The sequence below is a fragment of the Strongylocentrotus purpuratus genome, unplaced genomic scaffold, assembly GCF_000002235.5.
Source record: "Strongylocentrotus purpuratus isolate Spur 01 unplaced genomic scaffold, Spur_5.0 spur5_scaffold_19, whole genome shotgun sequence".
Lineage (NCBI taxonomy): Eukaryota > Metazoa > Echinodermata > Echinoidea > Camarodonta > Strongylocentrotidae > Strongylocentrotus > Strongylocentrotus purpuratus.
In genome coordinates, this window is record NW_022145604.1 from 6,847,865 (window position 1) to 6,868,445 (window position 20,581).

The 20,581-nt window shown below is 39.9% G+C and overlaps 3 protein-coding genes across 3 annotated transcripts; 2 read left to right on the forward strand and 1 right to left on the reverse strand.

Annotated features, from left to right (window-relative positions):
• Positions 1 to 257: 257 nt before the first annotated feature.
• LOC100890434 lies at positions 258 to 4,559 on the forward strand. The gene is made up of 3 exons (XM_003728280.3): positions 258 to 374; positions 2,738 to 2,864; positions 4,146 to 4,559. Exons 2-3 carry the CDS (start codon positions 2,741 to 2,743, stop codon positions 4,370 to 4,372), a joined length of 351 nt encoding a protein of 116 aa, XP_003728328.1. The 5' UTR covers positions 258 to 374; positions 2,738 to 2,740; the 3' UTR covers positions 4,373 to 4,559.
• A 5,358-nt stretch (positions 4,560 to 9,917) lies between these two features.
• Positions 9,918 to 13,883, reverse strand: LOC115926201 (uncharacterized protein K02A2.6-like). Its single transcript, XM_030990835.1, has one exon. It carries the CDS (start codon positions 13,881 to 13,883, stop codon positions 9,918 to 9,920), a length of 3,966 nt encoding a protein of 1,321 aa, XP_030846695.1.
• Positions 13,884 to 18,039: 4,156 nt separating this feature from the next.
• Positions 18,040 to 19,562, forward strand: LOC105437029. Its single transcript, XM_011663204.2, has one exon. It carries the CDS (start codon positions 18,040 to 18,042, stop codon positions 19,276 to 19,278), a length of 1,239 nt encoding a protein of 412 aa, XP_011661506.2. The 3' UTR covers positions 19,279 to 19,562.
• Positions 19,563 to 20,581: the final 1,019 nt, after the last annotated feature.

Consider the following 20,581-nt stretch of genomic DNA (forward strand, 5'->3'; position numbering starts at 1 on the left):
ATATATAAGTTGAGAGAAAGTTAGGGAGAAAGAGAATTGGAGAGTGGATATTTGTGTGTGTTGTAATCCTTTGAAAATAGAATCGCTGTCAGTATCCTTTGATTTGGAGAAGAAAAAAATTTCACACCCCCTTTATGCTGAGTAATAGAATTTGCGCCAGATGTTGTTTTTTATTCTATTCCCGCGTGATGATGTGTTTCGCTTGAAACCAAAGATCGTCAATAATTGATCCAATAGCCACCTACTACTACGCCCAAACAGTCGTGATTTAAAATATAAATTTCATTCTGCTCTGATTATAATATTACAAGGAACTTCGTTTACAGGAATCTACTGGAAATATATCTCTGGAAAATAGACATCTTCAACATAATGTAAGATATTACCTCAATTTTGTTATTATTACTACTGTCGTTTGCGTTATTATTGTTAAATATGAGTTGCATCGCTACTTTTATTTTTTATTTTTGACAACGTTTTGGTTCCGAGTAACAGAAATTCTACCGCTGAGCCATAACGCTTCCTATGGTATGTCGGCAAACTTTTACTGACGCGTTAGTTTCATTTTCTGAATGATAAATTAACTAAAAAGGACCCTCGAGTGACACCGTAAAGACTAGCTTTATGTGATTTATGTCATGCAGTTCACCAGATCATCAAAATTAATATGGTTCATCAATTTCATCAGGCTGAAGTAATTATTTTTTCATATGGAATTAATATAAGTTTTAGATGTCTATTATGAATTGGCCAAGTTTTTGTTTCCAATTAAATACATTTCTGATGAAATTATCAGCTCGTCATTTCATGTTTCTCCATGCTCCAGTGTCTCGTTAGTCGTTAAAAAAAATGACTTTTTTCAAATTTTAATGGTGAATGATACTTTACCATTACACTACTTTTTAGAAATCTTCTTGAAAACATTCCTATGCATGACGTTTCTGGCTCTCTCTCTCTCTCTCTCTTCTCTCTCTCTCTCTCTCTCTCTCTCTTTCTCCTCTCTCTCTCTCTCTCTCTCTCTCTCTCTCTCTCCTTCTCTCTCTCTCTCTTTCTCTCTCTCTCTCTCTCTCTTTCTCTCTGTCTCTCTCTCTCTCTCTCTCTCTCCTTCTCTCTCTCTCTCTTTCTCTCTCTCTCTCTCTCTCTCTCCTTCTCTCTCTCTCTCTTTCTCTCTCTCTCTCTCTCTCTCTTTCTCTCTGTCTCTCTCTCTCTTCTCTCTCTCTCTCTCTCTCTCTCTCCTTCTCTCTCTCTCTCTCTCTCTCTCTCTCTCTCTCTCTCTCCTATCTCTCTACCTACCTCCTTTGTCCACTCTCCCTTATATTTTCTTTAAAGTCATTCACTTTCTCAGAGTATGGCACTATCTTGCTCTCTTTTTCTCTCTTGTCTTTTCTTTCTTCTCTACACTGTTCTATTACCCTCCTCCTCCCTTATCCAACACCATGCTCTCTATTTCTGAAATCCTATATAGTAACATCCTCCTATCACTCGCTCCCTGTATCTCCATCTCTCTCTCTCTCTCTCTCCCTCTCTCTCTCTCTCCCTCTCTCTCTCCCTCTCTCTCTCTCTCTCTCTCTCTCTCTCGCTGTAACCTCTTTCTGTCATCTTTTAGAATCGGATTATTCTTTTATAATACCAATTACGAATGATTGTGTTAGTTTAGATTACTAGAATCAAGGTAGACATAAAAATATAATTGTGTCATTGGCCTACAAATTATGAATCTGCATTTGCTGAGAAGTGAATTCGAAATTAATTGACAAATTAACCCTATTTAGCCCGGGCTATTTTGAAACTGCATAGCCCAGGGGGGGGCTTCTCAGGCCCCCCCCCCCCCCTGTGATCTCGGCCGTGAAACGCCCGATCGCCGCGAAAATTTGCATACATGTCAAGTGAAGTGTATAGAATACTATGGTAATTTCAATTTTTTTGAAAAATTCACTCATTTGCATATTTATGGTAATTTATGCAAATAAGGTCATTAAATTCATATTTTTGCCCATAAATCAGACATTATTCATATTTAAGCATTCTTTCTCACTACATATATTTGTTAGACCATTTGGAATAATAATACAACACAAAAATTTGAAAAACCAGGGTTATTCCTTATGTTATCTATTGTTTTGATAATTTCTTATGTATTTCTTTGTTTTTTCAACTTATGTATTTTATTGTTTTTGTTGTTTTATTTCATTTCCAACTATAATTCAACTATTTTGACCCCAAAATAAACACCTAAAATCTAAACAAGACCAAATAACCAATGTTTTACCTCTTTATTTGAAAAATGAGATTTCCATATGTTTTGTACACAAATCACAAAAATGAGCGATTTCGGGCTGACATGCGAAGACAAAAGGACGCGTGACTTTGTAATGGTAGGTCCGATTTTCGAAAAATTTCTTTCAAAAGTTGCGCAAGACTCGAAAGAAAAAAGTCACAAAATTTCAGTGCAAGATTTTCTTGCGTTAAAAAATTATCGCGAAAAATGTCGAGGGGGGGGCTTCTCAAGCCCCCCCCCCCCCCCGGGCTAAATAGGGTTAAGGCATATTCAAAACCATTGGTAAATGAGCTTTTTGTTGGTTGGATTTTTCTAAACGGTTTATAATTATCTGCCTGAAACAGCATCAACATTGCTTGTTGCGACACACTGAAAACGCTCTGTTCGGTAATTGATTTTTTTTCTGCACAAAAGAATAAACTCCAATTAGTATGCTTTTTCTCTATTTCATAATAATAGACGATGAAGGGCATTCAGTGTACCCTGTTGCTGTTGCTGGGATTAATTTCAGCGTGGTCACCACCTGTTGGCTCTCAGGACAGTAATGAGAAGTCCGCACACGTCCATACGGGACCAGGAGACACAGGTAATATATCATGCTAAGATATGTGTGTGTGTGTGTGTGTGTGTGTGTGTGTGTGTTGGAGGAGGGGTAGGCGTGTGTGTGTATGACAAATATATGTATATACTGTAATTGCGAGAAGTGAACATGAAAGAATGATCTTGCGAAGCTCTCAAAGTTCCCCATTATAAATATTTTTAAATATAATGTTTGCTATTTCATTGTATTGCAATTTTGGAGATGTGGTCTGGTGGATACTGGATACGTCCTCGGACTGTGGGTCACATGCTTCACGGTTCGAGTCCTGCTGTGGCACTTAAGTCGTATAGCAAGACATTAATCTACATTTCCCACACTCTATCCAAGTGAGGTTAATGTTGGCGACTCGCAGGAATTAATCCCTTGAAATGCTAGAGCGCCACAATGGCACCCATGCTAAAGCCTATATGTCTTGTGGAGCGGCGCGAGAGTCAAGTCTGACAGACATAAGCGCTAAAAAGAACTCACCATTCCAAAAAGGGAGCACAGAATCTGTAAACTGTGACCAAGCTACACACCCTTATTCCGTCATTTTAATATCCCCCAATTCTGTATTGATTTCCAAAATATTGTATTGGCCTATATAATTTTGTAGTATGTATATATATATACATACATATAAATATATGCATAAGATAAGATAAGAATAAGAAGTGATAGCAGAACAAATTTCTGCTATAATCCTTTGCAAAGTAACGTCAACGTTTATTCATTACCAGCATTCTTCAAAACTTGAAGAAAATTGGTTTATATTATGAAAAAAGTATAATCTGAATGGTTAATTTTCTTGTACATGTATTTTGTTAGTGAAATCTATGTTAGATGTAGACTCATTGAACGCATTGTCATGTCATATTTCAATTTCCTTTTTGGAGTTTAGAATCAATGTGATTTTAACAGACTTTCGAAATCTCAACTCAAGGGAGATTTCAGTACCCTATGCCAGAAAAACCAAGCTCGCTTTGAATACGTAATACGTCACGGTAATATTTGCCCATTTAAACCGTGAAGGCCAAGGCTATTAAAATTTCCTCTGTACACGAAAGCAACCACTTTTGGAAAAGCAACCTAAGGAGATTTCAGTGACCTTGCTCGGCTGCTATTGCAATGTGCGAATACGATAATAACATGATACGTAATGGGATATACAATGCTGAAATTGCCATTAAGTTGATATTTTGAAAATACTGTAGTTGCAATCGTGTTCACAGTTGATTTCTTGAAACTATTTGCGATCGTATGTTATATTGTTTGTAATACCAACAGTTCGGGTGGACATGTTGCGCCGGCACGGTGCGGAGGAAGCACCGTCTGCATCCGCTCACCCGTTCTATATCAAGTCCAACATCCTCCGTAGCGATTCTACCAAGAAGGGACAGGCGTTCCAGATGAAGCAGACGGATGAGATGCGGCAGAAGAAGGAGAAGATTCTCGGTGGTGTAAACCTCCAAGAGGAATACGCCAAGAGAAATGGGGGAAGCATGGTTATGTAATATGAAGCTGGGCATGTGGTTATAATAAATATAAATAATAAATAAATATAAACGATAATTATTCTATGGATTTGTGGGAGGGGGGCAGTGGCGGACCGGAATCTTCTGGCTAGAGGAAGGGGCACAAAACAGAAAATATTCTGACAGGCGGAAATTAGAAAATAAGAAGAAACAAATCAGAAGAAAAGAAATGAATGAAAAGAAAATAGAACGAAATATGGCAAAACAAAATAATTGTGGGCGTCTTTTCGCTCCAATATTTTCTGACAAGCATACAAAAAAAGTCTATCACATTTAGGGTGTCTCAGTTATTTATTTTCCAAATGCTCTATGGGGCTTAGAATTATAGTAGATGAGCACAAGAGGGCGCGTTGTCTGTTCGTTCTCGATGTGTACTTATCGCCTGTACAACCTCCCCCTCCCATCCTGCATCTGCTACTGGGCCATGTTTCACAAAACTTGTCATCAATAACAAATTACGATAAATGTTATAATAAGGTACTAAAATACTTCCATTTGATTGGTTGTAGCAAATTTCTTAGAGAAATGTTATAAAAATGTCTTATTGATGATAGATTTGTAGGAAACGGGGCCTAGGTAGGAGCAAATGGAAACCAGTGCGTGACCTTGGCTCACCTAACGCTGCCATAACTGATGTACACATTATCTTCACAGAATGCAATGTCGCCCGTTGGCCTAAATTGGCTCTTAAAGTAACCTTTCCTTTAACTTGTTTTATCCTGATAAAAATGTAGCTCTAAATTTCATTTAGCTCGGTGAAAGAGATAAACTGCTTGTTAGCATCAAGTTTCTTCTCTTTGTAACACAAAAATGCCGTATAAGATTTCTGGTGATACATGTACTCCGCATCCAAAATGAAGTGTATGAATATATAGTATGATTAATGACTAATTGAATAACGAAAAATCCTACATTTTGTTACATGTTGCAATGTTTAAGAAATTGACTGAGATTGTCCAGGAAAAATTGCTTTAAACTGGTAAACTTTTTGCAGTATTGAGAACCATCATAAATAATGTTTACATAAACACTGTAGCCCTTAATTGCAAGTTATCGTTTTCCTTATGTAATAATTTCTTTATTGTTGACTATTATGTTAGGGGGAATATAAAACCTTACATTATTTTGTGGTGAATCATAATTACCAGAATAAAATAATTCATTTCATAATAAAGTATGTTTTGCATTATGATTGAAGTACTATTGTTATTGATACTTCTGTGATTTTTTTTGTTGCTATCCATCCATTCCTATCTCTCCCTTTCTCAAACCCATACGTAACCAACTATAAAGGAATTACTAACAAGATTTTACATTAAACGTAACATTTGAAGCTATAATATTGGTCTCACCGAAGCTCTAATAGAACTTTCAATTTCTTGTTATCATCAAATATACTGAATCAGCGATGTGGTCGGTAACGTGTGGAGCAAACATTAATAGATTGGACCTTCCCATAGTATTATCATTGTCATTGTTCTTAATACAAAAGTCATGGGTCGGTCCCTCGTCTCACCAATCTCACAGCTCTTAAGACGGGCAAAGATAACCATCATAGTCCAGATCATGTTCTCTAGGGGAATGTGATCGCGTAATATATGTGTAGTTGTGGGTGTCATCGTCTCCATCATTATCACCATCGCCCCTACCTCCATCGTCATCATTGCCACCAATATCACCACGATCTTTATCATCACCACCTTCATCATCACCATCGTCGTTTTCAACTACTGTGTCATTAACATCCATTGACGAAAAAGGTTTTTCGTAACCATCTTCAATGCTCATGCGGTCAACACTCGTTGCCCGTGGAGACGGATCAGAATGTTTACATCCGGATGATGTCGACATCTTGATTTCGCCTGGAAGAAGAGGTGGGGCGTGTAAACTCTGGTAGGCGGCCACGCCCTGAACCTCCTTCGACCCTGCGACCTGAACAGCATGCAACTGAATCTGGTTTTGCATCATCATCGCTCTGAATCTTCGTGTATGCTGCAAGTAGATTATCACAGGGGCCACGCATAACAGGATTACCACTACTCCTAGAGTAATACCGACGATAGTGGTAGTCTTTGTGTCTCTCTGGCCCATGGTCTTGGTCACCATGATCAGCGTTGGTTTAACATACTGCCTGTCGGTGGAAATATGGCTTACTTTATAATCCGTGCTCGTTGATAGTTGGGGCTGTGCTAAAGCGAAATCTGAAAGAAAAAGTGAGGAAAAGTTTATTTTGAATTTAAGACACAATGTTAGATTTCTCAGGACTATTTAGGCTATTATGTCTAAATAATCTCCAAAATGATGTATTTTTCTAATCAGTCTATGTTAAGATTTTGTCCCCACCCCTCTCTCCCCCTTTTTTCTATTGAAATTAGTGTAGTGATGCCAATGGTTGGAAATGGCGTTCGATGCAACCGATCAGACAAAGTATCCATCAGCAACGTTTGTTTTTTGTTTTTTTCCATACTAAATGTGGATTTTGAAATAATTATTCTACCAACAAGCTGAGGTTCCGCTAAGAGATTTTGGGAACAGGCATGCGTTCCCTCCGACCCGGATATTTTTTTTCCTCTTTTTTTTGGGGGGGGGGGGGGCTCCAATAGTACTATTGGAGTCACCTCTTGCCCATAGTTTTAACCAGAACCTCTCAAGACAGTGTATAATTGTATAATTTTAACAATATTTACCCATGTAAACTTGAATGAATCCGATTCCACCGCAAGGCAAGAATTGTCCATTTTCAAGGGCACACTGTACACCGCAAAAACTATTACATTTTTGCTTCTCAGATTGTTTATCGGCGCACGTGAAGTTCCCGCAGTAACAGGTACTACCAAATTCTAAAGCAGCGTACTGATATGATTCATGTCTGCAAGATCCGGTACATCCGTTGATGCTGATTATGGTAAAAGAAATGTTGTCCTGGAAGCAATCTCGCTCGTAACACCCGATGTAGAGTAAATCTAAACCAAAGAACAAATTTAAACATTTAGAAAAGGGTCGCAAAGACTCTTAAAAATTCATCTTGAGGCCATACTGTACTACAAGCACTACCGCAAAATCACCGTAACTCGCTGCTTCCCTAGCTGCGCTCTTGGTTCTCGTATTGAGTACTCTGTCTGCAAAGTGGAAATCATTCAGGGATACACACTGTGGGCAAGTTCAATATGAGATGGTGCTGTGTAATATTACGCTAGACCAGAGAGCTCATCAGTTCAGTATCACTTTAAATAATTTCAATAGCTCTGTCCGTCACCTTTTGAAAAACGTGAACACTACAGTAAGGTATGGCAAACTGCTCTTAAGTTGAATTCTTGAAAGTCTTAGTTGTATCATGGACACAGATGTTGTACAAAAGATAAACCCTTCGTCATGGAGTGGTTTTAGACTGGCCTAAATTAAAAAATCGATCAAGTAGTGGCGTAGCTACGGAGAGGCACGAGGGCACGCGCCCTCTCCCCTTCCCCCAATAAAACAAAAAAATTACAAATTAAAGAGAAGGTTCTGAAACCAAAAGGGGAAGACAACGTGAAAAGTAAAAGATATGACTATTTCCCACGGGGCCCTCCCCATTCAAGGTTTTCTTATTTTCTTATTTTATCCTCTACTCCTGTCCCCGCCGTATGGCTCCCGTGCCCCCCCCCCCCCCCAAAAAAAAAAAAATCTTAACAGCCATAATATGTTTGTCAATAATGTTGATAATGATAAAGGTAATTATAAAAATAAAACTGCAAGAATTAACAACAATATTAATGACGATAATTTAAGACCAAAATGAAGGATGTTATTGATAAAGATCAACAATGTCATTATTCATTTATCAATTGTATTCACCACGTACAGTGCAAACCTGTTTTAGAGACCACCTGGATCGAAAGACCCCCTGCCTATAAAGACCACATTTTCAGTTTTCCTTGAATGTAGAGATACATTGAAAAATGCGTTGGAGGAACCTGTACATGGAGAACACCTTCATGTAAAAATCACTCTACTAATAATTGTCTGTCTTGAGCCGTCAATATTTCACAATTTTCATAACATAACATAAGATAACATAACATTTCTTGTACAATCTGATTTTATGTTCAATTTCTCCTATTTTGGGGGTACTAACCACGAATCTACCTGTTGCCATTAATCCAAATGACGTCTTTGTATACAAGTAATCTTTAACATTATATCCAGCATGACATTTTGCCGGACACTGAACTAAAATCTCACTTCAAGAGTTCAACGAACTACACACACACACAAACAAAATCATAAAGTAAACGTGAACATTAATACCTGCCGATGCCCAATTTGCACTTCCAATGCTATTGCAATTTGTTTCCGTGTTCTCGCCTATTTCGGATTGATTCAAAGCGCCTACAAAATCGGACAGTGCAAGCAGCAATATTATGTACGCCATGTTTAAACTGAGATCAGGAAATAAATGGACGTGTTTAAAACAATTATTAATAGCTATAAACCGAGAGCTATTTCTTTTCAATCGTGGTACTTAAAATTGGAATAAATCAATTTGAATTAATTAAACTTCGTAAGTGTTTATACTGTAGGCACGTAGGGTGGATCCAGGAAACTGGCAGCATTGGAGAGGGGAGGGCGTCACGACATATTTTATGTGCGAGTGGACACAGCCTTAGTTTGAGAGGACGGGGTTATTTTTACGTTTCCTTGTCATGTTGTCGTTCCCCTTTTCATTTTGATCGTTCCCCTCGTAGGCTCGTATATATATCTTCCTCGCCCTTCTCTCACTCTCTCTCTCTCTCCCTCTCTTTCTCTCTCTCTCTCTCTCTCTCTCTTTCACTCTTTCTCTCTCTATCACTCTCTCTGTCTCCCCCTCCCTGCTCTCTCTCTCTCTCTCTCTCTCACTCTCTGTCTCTCTCCCCCTCTCTCACTTTCTCTCTCTCATTCTCTCTCTCTCTGTCTTCCTCTCTCTCTCTCTCCCTCCCTCTCTCTCGTATGTACGCTATTCAATGAGGGACACACTCCCCGTCTCCCATAGCTTCCCCACTGACACTGCATATTGTCATTCGTTATAATGCTAGTATCGAAATAAGGGATAGCATAAAGTAACAGGAAGTCATTAATACGTGGAGGATTGATTCCAATAATTGTATTGAATTCAGTGTAGTATTATTCAGACGACAAAAGGAGAATGGACACAAAAGGGTAGTACGATTTGGTTATGTTTTACTTTCACTTCGTGTCGTCGTTTCAACGTTGCAAATATATAGTCTTGTATAAAGACGTTATTAGATATTCCCACATCTCCCCCCAAGCTTATTATCAACAGTTCAAGAGTTCTTATTGATTTCCAAATAGTTTCAAATCCAATAAAAATCCGAAATATAATCCTGTTTAAGAGTTCACGGATATTCTCCTTAATTGTGTTCTTCGAGTCCCGAGTCCATTCCAGTTTACTATTAAACCCAAATAAACACTGTCCAAACCTTTAAAGTCTTGTTCAGTTTCAGTTCCTGCAAAATTAATCCCAATTTTGGTATTTAAGTTTAACCCATTACATGGACAGTCGCTTTGGTGGTTTCACGAGTCGTCCAGATCGCGTTCGCGTCTCTGTCGCAGCTGTTGGTGTAGAGGCTCCCTCAGGCTGCTTCCGGTTGATCTGCTGGTTACGTTGGGAACCGGTTGAGTCGCTTTCATCAGAATCGTCAGGTCTCTCTGGATCGTTGCTCATGGATGACTCCGGCACTCTGGTCTTGGTGGGTTGACCTTGGACAGCAATCAGTGCACGGCGATTACGACGTACTGTCCCATGTTCTGTCTGGACATGGTAGGACCGTGGTTGTTGCGCTTTCTGGGTGACTTTCCCGTAGCGAGACTGATCACGGATCCACACGGAATCTCCTGGTTGTAGCTCTGGAAGCTCACGTGAGTCATGACGTCTGTTGTAGGTCATCATTTGATCTGACCTGTACTTCTCCTCTTTCTCTCTCACAGTCGTCAGGTCCGGCTGTTGTACCCGTGGCAGCAGCATGTGCGGCAAAGTAGGAACCTGAGTCTGCAATCTCCTCCCCATGAGAAGTTCACAAGGAGCTAACCCGTTTTGGAGTGGTGACGCTCGATAGCTGAGAAGGGCTAACTGGATGTCGTCGTTCTTCTTCAGCAACGCTTTCACAGTGCGAACTCCTCTTTCAGCCTCACCATTAGCTTGTGGGTATCTTGGAGAGCTGGTTGTATGGACGAATCCATACTCTTCAGCAAGCTTTCTGAAGTTCTCGTTGGCGAACTGTGGACCATTGTCTGAAACCACAAGGTCTGGAATCCCATGGACTGCAAAGATCTCCTTCAGCGAAGAAATCACTGCCATTGTTGACTGACCTTGGAGTTGTTTGACCTCAATCCACCTCGAGTAGTAGTCAACTACTATCAGGAACGATTTCCCTTTGAGTTCGAACAGGTCCATTCCAAGACGCTCCCATGGCCTTGAAGGAAAGGATGAGCTCATCAAAGGCTCGCGGACCTCTTGGCGATGGATAGCACAGGTCAAGCAGCTTGAAATCATTTCCTCCAATGATTTTGATAGACCTGGCCACCACACTGAATCTCTGGCTCTGGCTCTGCATTTGGTAATTCCCAGATGTCCTTGATGTAGCCTCTCAAGGATATCAAGTCGCAGAGCTCTCGGAATGACTATTCTCTCGTCGTAGATAAGCAAGTCCTCTACCACACTCAGGTGTCCTCTCTGCTCATAGTAGTGTTTGAGGATCGGGTTATGTGGCATGTAGTCTGGCCATCCTTGAACGCAGTAGTCTCTGATTTTTGCACATACTTCATCTGCTTTTTGTGCATTTCTGATTTCCTCAAATCTCTGCATTGTCACTGGGAGGTTGATGGCTGATGTTGATGCATATGATTCAACCTCATCTACGAAGTTGACATCATCCATTCCTGGCCTCTCTACTGGCGCTCGTGACAAGGCGTCAGCGGATGTCTGCTGTTTTCCTGGAACATACAATGTCTCTGCATCAAATCTCATCATTCTCATTCTGAAGCGTTGGAGTCGTGGAGGCATTTTCACAAGTTCTTTCGAGTTTAGAAGTGTGACCAATGGCTTGTGGTCAGTTTCCACCTCGAAATGAAGACCAAGTACATACTCGGAGAACCTCTCGCACGCCCAAGTAGCTGCCAGTGCCTCTTTTTCAATCACTGCATACCTCTGCTCAGTCTCGGTAAGCGATCGAGATGCATAGCACACTGGTCTACGATTTCCATCAGTCTGCACTTGATACAGGATTGCACCCATTCCAGTCCCGGATGCATCTGCTGCAATGACTGTTGGCAGTTCTGGATCATAATGAGCTAAGACTGCTGTCGAGACCATCATCTCTTTGATCTGTGTGAAAGATCTCTGCTGCGCTTCTCCCCAACACCACACATTGTCTTTCTTCAAGAGTTGACGAAGGGGCTCGTTGATCTCAGCTAATCCTGGGAGAAATTTTCCCACCTGGTTCACCATTCCCATGAACCTCTGTAGCTCTTTCACGCTTCGAGGAACTGGAAAATCTCGAATAGCTCTTGTTTTGCTCGGATCGACCTTGACACCAGTGTCGTCGATGAAGTGCCCTAAGAACTTCACACTCTGTTTGGAGAATTCACACTTTCCCTGATTTAGTGTGATACCTGCTTCCTGCAGACGTTGTAGGACAGCTCGTACTCTGATGTCATGTTCTGTTTGTGTTGCACCATGGACTAGCACATCATCCATGTGACAAATCACGCCGTCAAGTCCTTCGAGGATAGTGGACATCGCTCTCTGGAAGACTTCTGGCGCTGACGTTATCCCGAACGGCAATCGGTTGAAGCAAAATCTCCCAAATGGAGTGACAAAGGTTGTCAGTAGCTTTGACTCATCCTCCAATGGAATTTGCCAAAACCCGCTGTTGGCGTCCAGTTTTGTGAAGATTGTGCTCTTTCCCAGTTTTGCTAGACTTTCATCGACTGAAGACATCGGATGAATCTCTCGTTCAACTGCCTTGTTGAGAGATGTAAGGTCTACACAAATTCTCACCGAACCACTGGGCTTCAACACTGGAACCATCCCCGAACACCACTTTGTCGGCTCAGTCACTTTTGAGATCACATTTTGCTCCAACATGGACTCTAGTTCTTTCTTCACCTTCGGTAGAAGCGGATGAGGAACTTTCCTGGCTGTATACAGGCACATCGGCTTGGCATCTGAAGTTAACGTGATGTGGTATGCTGTCTTCAGTTTCCCCAAACCAGTGAAAAGTTGAGGGAACTCAGCCTTGAAGTTTGCAGTTTCATCATCACAAGAATCGACTTCCTCCACTCTGCGGACTAGATTCAAGGTTCTACACGCTTTCCTACTCAGCAATGAAGACTCCTGATCTTTGACCACATAGAGAGTCTCCTTGATCTGTTTATCTCTATGCCTGAGAGTTGATGTCATTTGTCCTATTACAGTCAGGACTGTACTTCCTGGACCACGTAACCTCTTGGTTGTTGGTCTCATGATGTGTTTATTCAGCCATGGAGTGGAATCAGACAACACAGTAACGGCTGCTCCTGTGTCTAACTTGAAGTGTGTTTCATTCCCATCTACGAGGATCGATGAACTCCAGTACGTCTGATCGTTCTCGCTGACTTCACCAAGGAAGGGGACATCAATGTCATCGAAATCATCTACTTCGCTGACTCGAGCTTTCCATTTTAGCTTTGCTGCCTCTTGTTTTCCCTGTTCTGGTTGTTTGGCTTGACACACAGACTGGAAGTGGCCCATCTTTCCACATTGATGGCACTTTGCATCTTTTGCGGGACAGCTGGCACGTGCATGATTCTGCCTTCCACACCACTTACAGTTACTGTGCGGAGTTTGAGATGTTTTCTTCGAGTACGTTCCCTTGCTCTTAGGCCTTACGTAGTTTACGGCCGAGTTAGGGCTCTCACTCTCTGCACCTCCCCTCACAACAGACTTGTTTTGTTTCCGGGCTTCTGACTGTCTACTCAATTGAACTGCTTTTGAGAGAGTTAGGTCTTCTCTAGACTGTAGTTGATCAGATATGGAGTCATCAAGCACCCCAACTACAATTCTGTCTCTTATCAAGCCCTCCTTAAGTCTATCGTAGTCACAGTCCTCTGCTAGCCTGTACAAATCATTGATAAATGTGTCCACACTTTCTCCCGGGCGTTGTGTTCGTTTGTTGAATTTTGCCCTTTCAACAATAATGTTTTTCCGTACATTGAAATACTTCTTCAATGTTGCGATCACGTCATCATACTTTGCTGTCTCCTCTTTCACATTGAGAGACACGATAATATCATCGGCACATTCACCCATAGCATAGAGTAGCGTACTAACCTGCTCACTGTCTGGCTTGGATGCGAGGCCCGATGCGACGCGATATCTCTCGAACCGCCGTGACCATTTTGGCCATTGTTCTGCTTGATTTAAGCCTGCAACTTTATCAAAGCTTTCTGGCAATGGTAGACGAGAACTTTCCATGGTTCTTCACTTATCCCGCTGCCACCATGTAGTATTATTCAGACGACAAAAGGAGAATGGACACAAAAGGGTAGTACGATTTGGTTATGTTTTACTTTCACTTCGTGTCGTCGTTTCAACGTTGCAAATATATAGTCTTGTATAAAGACGTTATTAGATATTCCCACATTCAGAGGCGGCGCTAGATGAGGGGGGATGTGGGGGGATGAACCCCCCCCCCCCCCCCCTCAAAAAAGAAGAGATTTCTAACATGTGTCAGTAAATTTTATTACCGGAAAAAAAAAACTTTCATATTCTTGTAGGCATAATTGGAAAATATCATTTCGTTCTTGACGTAAATTGATGGACAATTTGTAGAAACAAATAAGAACATTTGTCCCTCCCCCCCCCCCCCCCCACCCTGCATCTCCCGCACCTTCTAGCAATGCCTCTGGAGAAATGTCCCGTTGTGATCTTTTGACATCTTACTTTCATAAGTTGAATTCTAAATCACCCATACTACGAAACTACATTTACAGTTAAATGCCGGAAATTGGAACGAGGGGTATAATGTACAAGCAACAAAATGACAACGTAAAGGATTATGAAACTCTATCCAACCTTAAAGGTAATACAAAGTTTTGGTATGGCCATGAATTTGGCTCAAATGAACATTATAGGAAGCATGTGCGATCCTACAATATGCAGTGATCGTTGTCGCGGTTGAAATCGAGTCTCTAAAGTTATGAAATTGTAAATAATAAGCTCTTTATGTTATATAGCTCCCTCTCAGAATCAAAATATTAATTAAGCCATGAAATAATGTTTCTTGACTAAAACCGACCGATTGGCTATTCCCGTTTGGAAATTATATATCCCAACTACATATTCTGAGATTTTCATGGTCGCAGCTACCATTTTACGGCCGTAAGCGCTATTTTAAATTTATCAGAATTTACCGGGAGCACCGGTAAATTTTTATATTCAATTTTTCTCAAAAGCAGATGTGTTTTAGGGGCTTAATTTCCTAGTGCTTATAATACATCCACATGAACATCCAAATATATCAAAATTGTAAAGAATCACTATCCAGCTAATTTTCAAAATTTCCCAAAACTTTGTATTACCTTTAATAGACGAGCAGGAAAGCAGACTGATCAAAGTTTTCATGAAATCGGACAAAAACAAGAAAGTTAGTATGGAGTTTGAAAGCACTATACGTTTGGGTACTCCAAATTGGCTGAATCGGTAATGTCATTGTGACGAAGTGCCAGACAACTTTCCCATTTGTTTCACACACACACAAATTGTAACTAAAATGTAAATTTTTCAATATGTATGAGTATGATTTCGGTAGGTCCTTTTTAGAGAATCTATGATAGTATGCCCTCCATTTTGTTAAAGAGTAGTTCACCACGATAAAGGGCACTTAGAAGAAGAAAAAAACAGAGATCTGTTGTATTTTTTTACACATGACAAACGAAAGAGTAAGTTCTCAATGACTACTCATAATCAATTGACCAAATTGCAAATTCAGTGCCCTCACTTTGCAAACATTCATAACTGTCTTCTTGTTTGCCGAACCTGCGGAGGAACTAACCTTCAGAATTATATGAACCTTCTAAAAAAGTCATGTAGCAGTCATGAACAGGCTTTACGGGTTTTATCGTATTTATTACTTAGTTTACCTCCTTACTAATTCCTTTACATTCAGTCTCTCCTGTTTCTTCATCAGTCTTTCCTCTTCTTTTCCTTAGCTTTTTTTAAAAGTTCGATGACCTAAATATTCGGAGGCGCGATAGCTCAGTTGGTAGAGCAGTGGTTTCGTAATCCGATGACCCGGGTTCGAAACCAAGGCGATGCGCTAGTGACCTTTGGTAAGGCATTAATCCTCATTATCAGGTCCCTTGGAGAGGACCTAAAGCCGTTGGTCTTTTGGTTGCTTACCAATAAGCACTTATGCTTTCTGAGCAGTCAGGTAAAATAACCATCACTAATACATCATCCAATAATATCATTTTCCTTCTCTTCTCAGTGACCTGAGTCTTTGCTCTTTTTTCCCTTTCTTTTCTTTGAGACAATTGGCGAGGAAACTTACTACCCTACGATATTAATATTATAGATCAGTTTCACCATTTTGATTCCCTTTTATTAACTTATATTACATTGGTATGCCCTTCATGTCTTCCTGTGTGCATTTTGTTTTCCCCCGTACACAAAACATGTACATTTCAACCTGACAGCGGTGAGACAGATTTTAAATAAATATACCATTAACAAAAAAATACTGCACCAACATTTAAGATCGTATGCATTCTTTCTATAACATCACTGAATCCTGGAAAATGATACCCTCGTCGTTCTTTAAGAATAATCTTCGCGATCCAAAAATCACCAAACACATCGAAAAGATTATCCTTGATACAATATTTACAATTATGTATTTATTCAGCAGGGGATTTTATATCCATTTGAGGATATCGTGACATTTTACGTTCCAAAATCCTTGATTTTGATGACACATATTGTGTGTATTCCTGAATAGGCATCAAAACATGCACCCTAGCAATAGACAGAGCTCCGTTCCAACTGCTGTCCGTCTATGGATCTCTCACTCTGCCCATGTTGTAGGAATCATTTCAGATAAAGGGCCTCAAGCTTTTAATGTAGAATAGTATAGATACATCCTTGACGTAACTTTGTTTGTTATTTTTTTATTTATTTTGTTTGCTTTTTTTTTCCTGTTGGTATAAGTTCATTGTAATAATTATGTACAGTGCCATGAGCGTCAGAGCCTGGCGGATACCGGCGCTATATAAAATATATCCATATTATTATTATTATTATTCCGTTGTATCACCTTTTGTTGAAATCATTTAGTCATTCAGAGGTGTTGTGAAGCACTTGACAGGACAAACAGCAGACCCGTAGCCAAGGGGGGAGGGGGGGGGGTGGGACGTGCCCCCCAAAATTTCCAAGATCGGTAGAAATTTTTTAGACCCCTCCCAAGGACGTCGATCATGTATGTGCGCCCCCCTCCCCCTTTTAACATCGAAAGGACTATTTTGTCCGCGTGTTTAACTGCAATTCTGGAGCTCAGGAATAAATAATGTTATATCTTACTAGTTCGTTACTGGTTCAGCCACCCCCCCCCCCCCCTCTCAAGTTTGTTTATTTGTCTCACTATATATGCGACCACAATGTCTTAGGATTCAATAATACAATTCCAATCCATCATGGTGGCAGTTTGGAGATCAATTTCCGCTTTTCTTTTTTCTTCTGCATCATCGTCCTTTGCTTTTTCATATTATCATTATTTTATTTTAATAATTTATATTTACAGAAAATTTATTTGCGCTAAGCATTATGTAGTAGAGGTTTCCATATTTAATCTTGCAAAGGAAAGCAAGGGATTTTCTCTGGCATTATAGTACATCTAGTTCACTTGCAATATTAACGTTAAAGCTTCGCAAAACACCAACATGCCTGAAGGTTTTTTTTTCTGTATATTTCATTAACTTGGGTAAAAGTGGTCGCGTGCCTGATCTGAATTATAGAATAATAATAATAATAATACATATGATTTATAAGGCGCCAAATCCACTTGACATTCAAATGCTCAAGGCGCAGCTTGTGCAAAAGATGAATACATACATGATACATTTATACGTTAAGCCTCCGCCCCAACAATAATTCCTTATAGAAAAACTAATGATTGATTTTTTATTGCAGCACCGACTCTTTATCTCCTTCCAATCAAGTCGGACTGCCAGAGATGTCACCAACAGGCATGTAGTTGTTGTTTTTTCTGTATATTTCATTAACTTGGGAAAACAAGGTCGCGTACCTGAGCTTAATGATAGAATCTCATTCAGTCTACTCTCGAACAACGATTCGTTATAGAATAACTAATGATTGACCTTCTTCTTTCAGCGCGAGTCTTTATCTCCTTCCTCCATCCAATCTAGTTGGACTGCCAGATGTGTCAAGTAGTGTTCGTAAAAGCAGCGTATCACGAATGACCAGTGTAGTCATATACTGAGCAGCGACAAAGAAGTAGACATACAGTAGAATCAAACGACGACGAATCATGGATGCAACAACAATCAGCATGCTTGTGTTTTTTAATCTATTATTTCTCTTGGGTGTACCAGGGAATCTTCTGACGATTCGCATAATGACGAAGCGGCGTCGAAGAACCAGCACTCAGACTTTCATCATCATCCTGGCCTGCTTTGATCTTTTCCTCTGCGTCTTCGCTTTCATTGCCGTGATCGGGCTTTCGATCACCGACGAGATCTTCTCGCTCAAATCGTGTCGAGGCGTTTATTCCATTTGTATCGTCTCGGTAATGCAGTCGCTGTTGGTGATGACAGCCATAGCTGCCGATCGGTACTCCACCGTGTGCTATCCACATCGGAAGAGATTGACCACAAGGTCAACGTGTTTGGTTGCTGGTGTGTGTCTTGCAATATCGACGATGTTCGCAACTACCATAGGGATCAACGTCAGAGCTGTTCAAGCTAGCTACGGTGATCTTGTGCATCGTTGTTACATGGCTCCCGACAGCTGGGGAATAAGTTTCAAAAAGGGTATGATTGGACTAGCGGCCTTGTGTATCGTCGCTGTCATTCTTCTCTATTTGATGGTCTACTGGAAACTGAGGAAGCACCGTCGTGTCCAAGCGGGGCTCGGGAGCAACTTGGTGCAGGGTGATTCGACTAGAACTAAACAGTGTTTATCGGTTCCTCAAAGCAGGATGAAGTCGCAGGATGTAGGAGTTGGTGAAACAGAACGCACAGTATTGGATCAGCGAGAGAAGCCGAGTTGTGCTGGAAAAGTCGCTACTGTTTCAAGTACAGTCCACGGCAAATGTCAGGATAAAAGAGTAATACTAGAGGCAAGTTTTATCGAACAAAGGGAATCTTCTCAACTGCCTACTACAATGCCTAAAATGAAACAGAACCTCATCTACAACGAGGGAAATATAAATGATAGAAATCAACTATCTGATAGTATAGCTAGGCAACTTGTTAAATCTCCGGAGGCGAATAACGCAGTTCCCTCGTTCAAATTGGACAAAAGACATAAAGGAAACGGGTTGGAAGGCATCCGCGTTGGTAGTATTTCTCGTTCGGAACGACAAGCCACTAACATGATGTTGGTTGTAACAATCATTTTGGTGGTGTCATGGTGCCCTTCTATTGTCTCCTTCGCCACCTCTAACCAGGACCTGGTCCACGTCGCAAAGAGCAAGCCCGCCCTTTACGTCGTGATCTATCTCCTGAAGTTTACGGTCTTCATCAGCAACGCCATAAACCCATTCGTGTATACGTTCATGAACAAACGGTTTAGAGAAGAGAGCTGGCAGGAATTGCGACGGTGCTGTTGTCTTTTACGCTGGCAAAGAACATAACTACCATTTAAGAAGTTTATATAGTAAACCTGTAAATTATTGTCTGTGCCATAATAAAAGTAAGCCGACACTTACAAGCAGCATCTAACAATAATTTGTTATGGAAAACTGTAAAGGAACTCTTATGCAAAAAAAAGTACAAAAAAATAATAAATGCTTCTTAATAAATGAACAACAAATAACAGATCCAATTGAAATTTCAAAAGCTTTTAATGAGTATTATATAGATGTAGGCCCTAATTTAGCAGCTAATATTGATTCAGGTGACATGGACTACAATAAGTCCTTGAACTTCTCGCGTGAAAATTCCTTACTTCTTACTCCAACCGGTGATTATGAAATTATTAATGTAGTTCAACACCTTAATTCTACAAAATCTAGTGGCCATGATAGTAAGTGTTCACTTATTGAAACAAATTATCTGTAATATCGTAAACCCCCTGACATATATATTTAATTTATCAATTTCAACGGGTGTATGCCCGCATTTGCTTAAAATCGCTAAAGTGATTCCTATTTATAAAAAGGACGATTCCTCAGTAATCAGTAATTATAGGCCAATATAATTATTACCAAGTATCTCTAAAATTCTCGAAAAATAATAATATATAAAAGACTGAACACTTTCTTACAAAAAAATAATTTATTGATTCCTAACCAATTTGGATTTAGAATTGGTCATTCTATCGATTACGCAATTTTGCATATGTATGATAAATTAATTTAGGCTTTTGCGAACAGTGAACATATTGTTGGAGTATTTGTCAAAAGCTTTTGATACGATTGATCATAAAATATTAAGTCAATACTACGGCGTAAGAGGTCAAGCTCTTTCATGGTTTACTTATTATTTACAAGACAGACAACAATACGTATCTTTCCAAAATCATGCATCATCAAAATTAACAATTAAATGTGGAGTACCGCAAGGATCTATATTGGGTCCATTGTTATTTATTATTTATATAAATGATATTATTGAAACCTCTTCACTGTTAAGTGTTATCATCTTTGCTGATGATACGAGTATTTCTTATTCCCATAAAAACTTGGATACGCTCATGACGCGGTTAAACTGTGAATTAATGAACATTTCTAGGTGGTTTAAATCTAATAAATTGTCATTAAATCTTAGTAAAACAAATTTCATTTATTTTAAAAGACCAACGTACATGATGTAAGAAATTGTATTATTGAGATTGATGGCTTGCCTCTCATTGAAAAACAATCTGTATAGTTTTTAGGAGTCACTATTGACTCTCATCTAAATTTTAATGAACATATACTTAATATACATACATCA